The 12,832-nt window shown below is 39.1% G+C and overlaps 1 protein-coding gene across 1 annotated transcript in view; it reads left to right on the forward strand.

Moving 5' to 3' along the window:
• The window catches only part of rab2a (RAB2A, member RAS oncogene family), a 33,753-nt gene extending 21,743 nt beyond the window's left edge, over positions 1-12,010 (forward strand). The window contains exons 4-8 of the mRNA XM_036565384.1: positions 2,704-2,786; positions 3,563-3,655; positions 3,759-3,870; positions 5,989-6,057; positions 10,338-12,010. Coding sequence (XP_036421277.1) covers positions 2,704-2,786; positions 3,563-3,655; positions 3,759-3,870; positions 5,989-6,057; positions 10,338-10,433 — 453 coding nt within the window. The 3' untranslated portion in view covers positions 10,434-12,010. The remainder of the gene's footprint in view (positions 1-2,703; positions 2,787-3,562; positions 3,656-3,758; positions 3,871-5,988; positions 6,058-10,337) is intronic.
• Positions 12,011-12,832: the final 822 nt, after the last annotated feature.

Below are 12,832 nucleotides of genomic sequence, written 5' to 3' on the forward strand. Positions count from 1 at the left end.
GCTGGGCATTGGGCATAGTGACCTTAGGCTTGTGTAGCTGCTCCTGAGCGTCCCGTTCTATTGGTCAGAGCTTTTTGGAGATTGTACAAGCTGTGTCAGCAGAGAGTGGCTGAATTCACTCATTAGAAGGACTGTCCGGATACTTTTAGATATGTAGTAGAGGCTGATGGTTCGTCTTGTTTTCTTAGCCTCCGCCCTTCGTCTCTGCTGACTTTGAACAGCCGTCTAGACATTTTCAGATAGGCTGTGCTCTGGGAGTTGGGCCGAATTAAGCGTTCAGTCATGCACTAAAGCTGCCTTGAGTTGCTGAAAAGGCCTGAAGAGCCAACCGAGGCTTCTGCACAGAGGCTTTTTGGCCAGCAGGGGGAGCCAGAACATTTGAAATATATGTTTGACTGTCATGAGCTTTAATTTAAGACTTTTAGTGATATATCAAACAGTTAAGGTCTGTTTTCGTATTAAGAAATAAGAATAAATTTCTCATAATGTATGTTTGTATTTATTTATGTATTTTTACGCTTTTTTGTGGCCTTTTTTTTTTTTAAAGCTGTGTTTAAGGTTAATTTAAAACTCCATGCACCTCTTACGTGGTGGTGAGGCTTGGCCCTGACTCAGCACTTTTTTGCCTTTGTCACATAAGCAGCACCATTTCCTTGTGTGTGATGTAAATATTTACTGTCATTTAAGGTCACTTTTTTCCTTTTTTTAAATTTTTTTAAATCAGGTTTTTGTGATTAAACCCGAGGCTTTTGGGCGCGTTGTGTGTGTGGTTGTGATGTAACGGGAGAAATCAGCATTTCTGGCCTTCCTGTAACCTTTCACTTCGGCAGATGGCAGGCATAAAAGTGCCATTCATCATTTATTCACAATGGGCTCCATTAACTCTAATGTTAACAGCTGCCCCCGGGGGGAGTTGGCTTATTGAATTCGAATGTGCGCCCCTGGCTTACTCGCCTTCTGCCAGAGGGGGCCACTTGACCACAGCGCTGCTGGGGAGGCCATTTTACGCCGTGACAAAGATGCTGTTGAATGGTGGCTGCTGAAGGCTCGGCTGATTGGTCAGCCACCTTTTGCTGGAGAGAGATGCATTGTGGGACGTAGGGCAGACAGAGGGCCCTTGTGTGCGTGTGGTGACGGCGTCTGCTGCTCAGTGTCTGTCTGAGTGAGTGCAAAACATATAACATTGTGATATTTGTTGACATTTTCATGACATTTTAACTTTAATTTAAACATTTTAATTTTAACTTTGGGCTGAAATCTTTTGCCTTTGACTGACCCTAAACCTTAATTATGTTTATTTTATTAAAACTAATGATTGAATATTCCATTTTGTCACTACCAGAACAATCGTAACTCTGCCCAAACCTCACGAATGTTTCGTGGTGACAGTTTTAGCTAATTTTGAGCTCAAATGCGCAGCCTCTACATGACCAGACAACACAGCTTTGAACAGCTGTTCACACAGAAAATCATCATATTTTTCTTTACAACACACATTACTGCAGAAAATGTGTTTCGGTAGTGACAATTATTATTGTTCCTCACTGATTTTCAGACTTTTGGGACACATTTACTTCAAAACAATGGGATCTAACTGCTCACCATGTGGTCGTGAGGCACAGGGATGCAGCCTCACTTCCGGCTATAAAATGCATGGGGGGTGGCTAAAGTAAGACTCCGCCCACAGACTAAACTTTGTTTCGGTAGTGACATGAAAATGGGTTTTTATTTAAAAATCAAACTCATTCAACTTTACTTTAAAATGAATAAAAAAAAAAAAACGTTCAAAAACAGAAAAAATACTAAAAAGTAGATTTTATGTATTGTTTATTATTTATGTAAATATAAGTGTAATTTTAGGGGTTAGGGTTTTGGGACAGACCCCTCACAATAGAAAGCACCCTATAAATGATGAGTATATATTTAGCTTATTGCTGTCTCTATTAATGCCTTGGGTTTAAATAGACCATAATCCTTAAACATTTAAAATCTGGATACTTTTTAGTATTATTGTTATTAACTATGGGACCGCAGTATGATTTCCATTGCTGATTTAAAGTCTTTAACGTTGCAGCGGACACACCTCCCAACACACAGTAATATTACTTTTATATCAATAAAAATACTTTTGCATGACTCCTCACGCTACACTCACCTATGGATGAGAGCGTATACCAACACCTAAGTGTAATGTTTACAGAATATCAGCTTTACTGGCACGACCTGTTTAATGCTTATGGATAAAGAGAGGTTGGAAAACGGTTGTGTGAAAATGAGTGCAAATGTTCTAAGTAAACATAACAAGAAAACGTCCTAATGCGCCGCCGTCCAGTCAGCTACTTATTTCCATGCAGTTGGTACAGTTACGGTACACTAGTTGTTATTGTTTATAGCTTCTCTATAATTGGTCTAAATCTGTATTTTTATGGCCTGTGCAGTTGCCTTAGTGTTCTAGAAGTACTTACTACACACATTATGTGCTCAGAAAACCATATTGTTGCCATAATTTCTCACGATTAATATTGTCACATCACCCACCCCCTGCCTGTCTGTGAAGGCGGGAGGTTCAGCTTATTTTAACGCTGAGCTCCTGCAATGGAGTGAGTCTGGGAGTCCAGTTAAGCAGCAGTGCTGCAGAGATTTGTCAGTTGGAGGACCTCTGTGAGTCAGACCGTCATTTCTGTGTTGTATTTCTGTGTCCAGGCTGGCCAGGAGTCCTTCCGCTCCATCACCAGGTCTTACTACAGAGGAGCTGCGGGAGCCCTCCTCGTGTACGATATCACAAGGCGAGTCCAACGTCCTGTTCTAGTCTTGTTCTCTTTCTCTCAGCCTTTTAAACCTTTGTTCATGCTGTACGATGGCCACTTTATCAGAAACCCCTCTCTTGGAGCTCTACTTAGCTGGTAGACTGCAGCTCATCTGTTGAGTCCTCCAGTCCTAGTCCTTCACCACTGGTCAGTTTCTGACCACTGAGCCGCGCTTGCCTGGATGTTTCTGGATGGTAGATCCACACTCGGTCTGTGTCAGTGTCACTGCTGTGCTGAGAATGAACCACCACCCACACACTGTCTGGACAGTAGTGTTCCTGTGGAAACTGACCAATGATGAAGCGCTAGAGGGGGTCTGGGGAACTGTGGAGGAACAGATGGACTACAGCCTGTAATTGTACACCTACATAGTGGAGCCATAAGGTGGGTTTTTCTAATGAAGTGGCCAGTGAGTGGAAGCGCAAGGTGGGTGTTTCTAATAAAGTGGCCAGTGAGTGGACACCCAAGGTACGTGTTTCTAATAAAGTGGCCAGTGAGTGGAAGCCCAAGGTGGGTGTTTCTAATAAAGTGGCCAGTGAGTGGAAGCCCAAGGTAGGTGTTTCTAATAAAGTGGCCAGTGAGTGGAAGCCCAAGGAAGGTGTTTCTAATAAAGTGGCCAGTAAGTGGAAGCACAAGGTGGTAAACCACAAATTTCAGATATTTGCTTGTTGCAGGTTTATATATAGTTAGTGGTAAAAACAACACTGTGTTCAGTATTTGTTGTTAATTGCGTGTCGTCGTCTTGTGATTGGCAGAAGGGACACCTTTAACCATTTGACAACCTGGTTAGAAGATGCTCGTCAACATTCCAACTCCAACATGGTCATCATGCTCATCGGAAATAAAAGGTAGTCTTCTTCCCATCCAGTATTGTTTTTCAGTTGTTTTTTTTTTCCCTGATATTTCTCCTGCGCTCCCGGATGAGGCTGAGCGGTATGTTTTTGTGTGCAGTGATCTGGAGTCGCGGAGAGAGGTGAAGAAGGAGGAGGGCGAGGCTTTTGCCAGGGAACACGGCCTTATCTTCATGGAGACTTCAGCTAAGACGGCGTCAAACGTAGAAGAGGTACAGCGTGCCCCGTGTGGCCCAGGGGTCCGGAGTGTTTGGGTTGTGATTTGTGGTTGATATGCAAACATGCGCACACACACACATACGCTCATGCTTAGAGACGGTACTCAGGGGAAGCTCCTCTAACTGCAGGGAAAACAGCCTCATTGTGCGCAGTGGGAGGCAGCTGAAGCCGAGCCGAGAGACGGCTTTAAGAAAGCGGAGGCGTTAATTTGTGGATGCCCCTCCCCCTCCCTCCGCCCACCCCCAGCTTACCCTGTATGATTAATTTGTCTCATTAGTGTCGTGTGAATTCTCCTGACCCCTCCCCCCGCCCTTTTATGACTTTTCAGTCTCCTATTTAAGGCTCATGCATATTCATAGAATTCCTACCACGCATTGCGCACGCATATAAGCTCTGTCATAAGAGAACCCTGCTTATATGACTCCATCTTTTCAGGTCTTTTTGAGGATTATTTAACACTAAAACCAGCTAAACAGGCACATTTTTAACCACTGGCTATTCCGGTTCCTAAGTACAATGCCTTGTGGTATGCCTTGTTTAATTTATTGTTTATTTTATGCAGCATGCTGTCATGTTATTTTTAAGGTTTTGTGTTTTATTTAAAACATTTTTTGTAATAATTTCCAAAACTACCAGGTACCTGCCCTGAACAATAGTAGTTTCCTCTAATTCACATTAATAGATAATAAGACAGATACGGAGTTTTCTTGTGACAGCAACTGCACACAAGCGCATGCATGTGCACATCTGCCGTGTTCTTGCACAGTCATTCCTTCTTCCTGTGTCTCAAGGTATTTGAGGTGCAGAGAGAAGCGTTTCGCCTCTGTTGATCAGTCTGTGAAACACTAAAGCCAAGTCTGAACTCTTATATACAGGCTGAGTCTCCAGTTACCTTCATTTTCACTGTGCAACACCAGTAATAACAGCAGTGACTCCTACAACCATCGGGGGGCGCCAAACCTCAGCCATAAGCACCGTGCCTGCTTAATTCTTGAACATCTGTCATGATAATCTGTATTATCCGACTAATTTATTAATAGTTGATGATACTGTGATGGTGACATTTGTGGAGTTGACTGTGTGGTATGTTTTGTGCCTGTTATGCAATAACAAAAGTAAGAGGAAAGTATCTTCCCAAAAAGCAACTTTTACTAAAATAGCAGCTCAGAAAACTACGTACAGTAACGTACGGAGCTGCAGTGGAACTTCTAAGTCCATCCAGCATCTGTCAGTATAGAAAATGAATTTTGTTGCAGTTCTTCTTCTGTATTTCTTCTCATTTTGGTCTAAAATAAAACGCTGAAGCTTCAAAGTGAGCGGAGGGATCAGCAGTAAAGCAGAACAGGAGCTGAACCAACACTTTATAATGACATTAAACCCAAAAAAGATCATTAGAAACACAGTATTAATGACTACAGTATAGAAGAGGACAGTATCTTCGCTTTCATAACTACCAAAGTAGATGTGCAAGTATTATGAGTTGAAAATACTCAAGAGAAGTCCATCAGAATTTGGCTTGTGTGTGTAAAACATCTTGCCCACATATAAACAGGACCCAGAAATGCTGCCACCTTCTCTGGGCCTGAGCTCAAGTACTCTAAAGTTTGGAATCACTTTGCAAAATAACGTTTTTTGTTTCATATGTGTTTAAAATATGACAAATAAATTAAGATATTGCAAATTCTTCACAAATAATGTATTTTTAGAAGTTTATTTAATATTTGAAAAGCTTTGTGAACATAGTTATTAAATGCTAAATAATATACTGTTATTCTGTTCTGTTTACATTGTTTTTTGTCAAGTTTTGGATGCTGGAGTAAGAGCTGTGACCAGTAAACAGTGCAGCTGCTATCACAAATAAAACAGGATGAATTTAAACACACGCACAAATTCAGAATTCGGTTCTGAATGTTATTAGATAAAACGGAACTGTATGAACGTAATTACTGTCCGTGCAGGTGTTTAAGCAAGTATGTCTGTTGTAAACACTTGAGACCTAAATCTGTTGATTAATAGGTCAGTAAACCGTTTACCTGCTTAAGCTAATGGTGAGACTGAGCTTTAGTAGGCCGTTGCCTGTTTTAACACATGCACCCTTTTCTGTGTTTCAGGCATTTATCAACACAGCCAAGGAGATTTATGAAAAGATCCAGGAGGGCGTCTTCGATATCAACAACGAGGTAACAAAGCACAAAAAGAAGGAGCACATGCTGTACTTTTCTCTGAGTTTATATTGGTTTAAGTACAGAATTGGGTCAAGGGGACTTCCTAGAGCAATCTGTTTAAATTTGTACAGTGCACGTCTTCGTGAGCAGGGTTTAAATCAAGCAGCCAGACGTTCTTCTATTACCGTTAGAGGTAATCACTGTTCCGGATAGAATAGAAGTGCACGTTTTATTAACGAGCAGCAAGTTTCTCTTAGCATCCCTCATTAGGGCTGCATGCACAGCAAATGTAAAGGCCACTTATTTTCAGTGGTGTGTTCATATTCTATTGTTTAAGACTTTGTGTTCCATAGTGTGTTTATATTCTATAGTAACATTATTTATATTCTATAGTTCATTTATTTGCTATACTGGGTTCATATTCTGTAGTAATACAGATAGTATTTTATAATAAGATCTTTTATATTCTGTAGTGTGTTTATATTCTATAGTAAGATCTGTCATATTCTATAGTGTGTTTATATTCTATAGTAAGATCTGTCATATTCTATAGTGTTCATATTCTATAGTACGGTCTTTCATATTCTATAGTGTGTTTATATTCTATAGTATGGTCTTTCGTATTCTGTAGTGTGTTTATATTCTATAGTAAGATCGGTCATATTTTATAGTGTGTTTATATTCTATAGTAAGATCTGTCATATTCTATACTGTGTTTATATTCTATAGTAAGATCTGTCATAATCTGTAGTGTGTTTATATTCTATAGTAAGATCTGTCATATTCTATAGTGTGTTTATATTCTATAGTAAGATCTGTCATATTCTATAGTGTGTTTATATTCTATAGTAAGATCTTTCATATTCTATAGTGTGTTTATATTCTATAGGAAGATCTTTCATATTCTGTGGTGTGTTTATATTCTATAGTAAGATCTGTCATAATCTATAGTGTGTTTATATTCTGTAGTAAGATCTGTCATATTCTATAGTGTGTTTATATTCTATAGTGAGATCTGTCATATTCTATAGTGTGTTTATATTCTATAGTAAGATCTTTCATATTCTATACTGTTTATATTCTATAGTAAGATCTGTCATATTCTGTAGTGTGTTTATATTCTATAGTAAGATCTGTCATAATCTATAGTGTGTTTATATTCTATAGTAAGATCTTTCATATTCTATACTGTTTATATTCTATAGTAAGATCTGTCATATTCTGTAGTGTGTTTATATTCTATAGTAAGATCTGTCATAATCTATAGTGTGTTTATATTCTGTAGTAAGATCTGTCATATTCTATAGTGTGTTTATATTCTATAGTGAGATCTGTCTTAATCTATAGTGTGTTTATATTCTATAGTAAGATCTTTCATATTCTATAGTGTGTTTATATTCTATAGGAAGATCTGTCATATTCTATAGTGTGTTTATATTCTATAGTAAGATCTGTCATATTCTATAGTGTGTTTATATTCTATAGTAAGATCTGTCATAATCTATAGTGTGTTTATATTCTATAGTAAGATCTGTCATATTCTATAGTGTGTTTACATTCTATAGTAAGATCTTTCATATTCTATAGTGTGTTCATATTCTATAGTACGGTCTTTCATATTCTATAGTGTGTTTATATTCTATAGTACGGTCTTTTATATTCTATAGTGTTTATATTCTATAGTACGGTCTTTTATATTCTATAGTGTGTTTATATTCTATAGTACGGTCTTTCATATTCTATAGTGTGTTTATATTCTATAGTACGGTCTTTTATATTCTATAGTGTGTTTATATTCTATAGTACGGTCTTTTATATTCTATAGTGTGTTTATTCTATAGTAAGATCTTTTATATACTGTAGTGTGTTTATATTCTTTAGTAAGATCTGTCATATTCTATAGTGTGTTTATATACTTTGATAAGATGTTTCATATTCTATAGTGCGTTTTATATTCTACTGTAAGACCTTTTATATATTTTAGTTCGACTTTCCATGTTCTATAGTCCTATAGTACGATAATTGCTCTATAGTAATAATGTTTACATTCTGTAGTGCATTTATATTCTATTTTATATATTGTTTAGTGCATTTATGTTCTGTAGTGTGTTTATATGCTGTTATAAGGCCCTTTTATATTCTGTGATGTGTTTATATTCTTCAGTAATACAGTTTATAATTTATTAACATGTTTTTATATTCTGTAGTGTGTTTATATTCTATAATAAGACATTTTACATTCTATATTTAGACTTCTTATATTCTATAATGCTTTTATTCTAACTCATAAGATCTTGTATCTTCTGTAGAGGGTTTATATTCTATTTTAAGATCTTTTGTATTCTAGTGTTTACTTCCTATAGTGTTTACCTTCTATTTTAAGATCTTTCATATTCTGTAGTGTTTGAATTCTATAGTAAGACTTTTATTTTCTACAGTATGTGTATATTCTGTAGTGTGTTTATCTCCTGTTGTAAGATCTTTATATTATATAGAGTGAATATATTCTATAGCACGACTGTTTAATATAATATAGCATATTTACATTCTCTAGTCTGTTGTAATCAGGCTTGTGCTTGTGCTGTTTACCCATCGCAGTCATATCATAACTTTTGTTCTCTCTTCTTCAGTCCCAAAGCCAGACCCAGCAGAGCATGTTAAATATTATTTCACGGGTTAGTGTTTAAAATTGGGGGAGAGACTGTAATCACTGTAAAAAGGCTTCAGAATTTAACGGCGCTCAGTGCTGGATGCCTATGCAGTGATATAAACACGTTTAGGAGTGAGGACCAAAAGGGAAAAAGCAGCAAAGGTCTGTTCCAGTAGGGCTTACACATCGGGCCTCCAGCCCCTCTACTGGCGGCCTGCCAGCACATAAATTCCTCACATCCCATAAGGTTACAGCCGCTCGGATGGAGCTGGGCCCACTGTAGCACTCGCTCTTTCGTTCTTTTTTTATGGGAGTAGCAGGAAAAGTGGAAGGGGGAAAAAAAGAAAAAGTTAAGGCACCAGGTCCAAACCGCATCAGCTGATGGAGATCTTGGCCAGGAAGCCCCTGAGCCTGGCCAGGAGAAACCCCCCAGACACCATAAATCAGATTGAGGATGATGTGGAGTTTCCTTAAGTACGCCACAGCAGCGTGACCTCCAGACGGAGAGCCGCTTTAGAACTTGCAGGAGTAGTTTGGTGAGATGGATGGGTTCGCGCGGTGAATGAAAGTGCCACTTTTGGCAGATTTCCTGCCTCTCTTGTTACTACTGTAAAAACACACAGGCTTCTCCGGCTTACAGCGCTGTGCAGAAGTCAGAGACCCTCCTTTTCCATTTTTTTCAGGAGACTCAGTTTCAGTTCCTCAAAGAATCTGCAGACACACCTCCAAAGTTCAGTCTTAGAAGCTGGTTGATGATTTTCTGAAGTAATCAGACACATTCAGTGGTGTTGAGGTCTGGACTCTGGGGTGGTCAGTCCATCGTTCAGCTTCTTTGTTTGATGTGTCCGTCTCCTTTTCTCAGTGAGGTTCTTCTTGATCAGCTACACATCCTTTCAGACCCACAGCGCTGAGTCGTCTTCTCACAGTGGAAGGATGGACAGAAGCACCTGTGGATGTTTTCAGATCTGAAGCAGCTTGATTTTCTCCTCTCTCTCAGAGATGAGAGCTTTAAGTGCTGTTTATCTGATGGGGCCAGTTTTGGTGTCTACCAGGTCTTCCAGGTGGTTGTTAGGAGGCACATTTTCTCTGTAGCTTTTAATCAGTTTCTTAAACTCAATAATTTCCCTTTGATTTTCTCTTTCCTTATGCAAGTGGATTACCTTTTATTTATATCTAAAAATTATTTGGCTTGTGCCAAATGACTGTGTAAACTGGAAATCAAATAAATGAAGGGTGGATTCTGCCTTTTGCACAGTATTGGCAAAATCACAGCGGTTACAGGGGATTTTTTAATTAGTCAGAAAAGCATAAAACTAGTTTAAAAACTTGGTTTAGAAGTTCTGAGATGGTCCGATATACCTGGGACAATTGTTGCATTCCTGTTATAGACGGCCGTCTTGGATTGAGGGGGTCAGCACTCAAGGAAAAAACTGAACTGATGATAATTGTTGATCTTATATTGAAGTAATGAGCCTCCTGATTCAGCCACCAAGCGTTTAGAAGTCTTGTAACATCTTATTTTGCTAGAAAATGACAAATCATTTCTTTCAACTCTTCCTTGACCAAAAAAAGCTTCTCAGACAGCGTCATGTTGTTTAATTTCAGTGCCGCACACCCTGATTTGTCTAACTGTGTGTCTTCGCAGGCGAACGGGATCAAAATCGGGCCCCAGCATGCTGCCACTAACTCGACGCTGACCGGCGGACAGGGCGGACAGCAGGCTGGAGGAGGCTGTTGCTGAGCTTTTGTCCTTTTATCCTCCTCCTCCCTCTTCCTCCTCCACCCTCCCCGACTCCTTATGTTTCTACTGGACTGGTCGCGCTCACTAACATTTTCTTAACCCCCCCACAGCCCAGCCCTCCAATTCAAATCGTGTACTAGATGGCTGTCCAAAAAAAAGAAAAAAAAACACAAAAACAAAAAAATAACAAAAAAAATGCTAAAGACCAGGTCCTTAAGTCCTGAGAAACTCCTGAAGCCCACCGGGGGCTCCAGCAGACGTGATTATGGTTACTAGTTAGGCAGAAACCACCAGAGCTTTGGAACCCATATTCGTAAATATATCCATGTTTGTATTTTGATTATTTTTGTTTTTGTTTTGTTTTTGTTTTGTTTTTTTCTCAGACAGTTGTGGATTTTTGTGCCCTTTTGACTTCAAAGCTGAACTGTATTAAACACTACAAAGTCATCTCTAGTATTTTAATCGGTTAATGTGAGCGAGTTCTGTGAAAGACCGCGGCGAACTCTGAAGTCAAAAATAAAGGAAACGTTCGGGCTGTGATGAAAGGAGCAGCCGTTATCAAAGTGAAGAAGAAGAAGAAGAAGAAAAAAAAAAGCAGGACTGTTTTAAATCTGTATTTATCATTCACATTCTGTATATATAGTTATCATTTCTTGCTTTGATGTATGTTGACAGAGCTAGAATTCTGTATTGAATTTGCTTAAATTCTATACTGTACGAATAGAGCTTGAAAATGCAACAGTATTGCTACGTTTCCAAAAAAACCCTGCTTCGACACCGTTTTAAGGATTTTTACTTTGTTTCGTTTTAGTTTGGTCCTGCCATCTGCCTTTGCCCTTCATCTCTGTGCCCCCCCCCACCCCCTCGCCCAGCCCCCTCGCCCAGCCCCCTCGCCCAGCCCCCTCGCCCGATCAGCTCTCGTGTATAGAAACTTTGGCTCAATATTCTCTGTTTTAATAATGCCAAAATTTGTGTTTACCTGTGTTGAGTCACGACTTGAGGAAAAACGGATCACCTGTCCTCCACCAAACTAGGTCTGCTGTGTTTGCCTTAAAGATTTTGGAACGGCAAAAGGGTAACAGTCACGTTACGCAGGATTCATTTAAAGGTTAAAAGAAGAAAAACATGCAATTTGTATAATTGAGACGTGCATACATATTAAAAAAGGACCTTAGGTTCACTTACAGTAGCTATATAGCCCTCAAACGCATACACACACACACTCACACGTACATAGCTAAACCTATATATTCATTGACGCCGGAATATATGTACGCATAAACATCTGTTTTTGTTTTCTCTTCAGAACGATGATTTTTTTTTCCTCCGACGCAGTCTGCTGTGTACCGTCAGTGCAGATCCACATTCATTTTAGGTGTCTGAGTGGTTGTGTAAAGGCTTGCTTTCTCTGGCAGTACGTTCTGTTATGATAGATATATGGTGAACATCTTGTCCGTTGTGAAAGGGGTGTGGTAAAAGCCAAACTGAAGTAACTTTGTGACCCTCAACTTTATTTGCTGTGTTCTCAAAATGAAATGCTATCACAATAAAAAAATATAATAAACTCATCAACTCTGCACGTGTGCTAGTATGATGTTTTATGCCTTCCTGGGTGTTTTGAGCTGGACTGTTATGATATATAGGACCCCAGTATATGGTGTGCGTGTCCAATAGCATTCAAATATGTTGTATAAACCAAGCAAAATACTTTTTTTATTGAAAATAGATAATTTATTAGTTGGCAGCCATTTTTGGTTGCTCTCTCTTTTGTCCACTGAGTGAGGAGCAGCAAGTTAAATATCTTAACTCTAATATTTCATTCAGCCTTTCCAGCTTTAGCCAGATCAAGAGTGTCAAACCCAACTAGTAAAAGGGCCGATTAAAACTTAATTTAATTTAAAAAATCTCAACAAATCCGTGGGCCAGCTGTGCTTTTATTTTATTTTTTACTTAACATTTGCCATGACCTGTACGGGCCATTGTTTATTCAGAATATACCAACAATGGCAAAGAAATAGGCACTGAATACTTTTAAATAAAATTGTTTTTTATATACACCGATCAGGCATAACATTCTGACCACCTCCTTGTTTCTACGCTCACTGTCCATTTTATCAGCTCCATTTACTATATAGGTGCACTTTGTAGTTCTACAGTTACAGACTGTAGTCCATCTGTTTCTCTGATACTTTGTTAGCCCCCTTTTACCCTGTTCTTCAGTGGTCAGGACCCCCATGGACCCTCACAGAGCAGGTACTGTTTGGGTGGTGGATCATTCTCAGCACTGCAGTAACACTGACGTGGTGGTGGTGTGTTTGTGTGTTGTGCTGGTCTGAGTGGATCAGACACAGCAGTGCTGCTGGAGTTTTTAAACACCTCAGTGTCGCTGCTGGACTGAG

The sequence above is a fragment of the Colossoma macropomum genome, unplaced genomic scaffold (assembly GCF_904425465.1).
Source record: "Colossoma macropomum unplaced genomic scaffold, Colossoma_macropomum, whole genome shotgun sequence".
Lineage (NCBI taxonomy): Eukaryota > Metazoa > Chordata > Actinopteri > Characiformes > Serrasalmidae > Colossoma > Colossoma macropomum.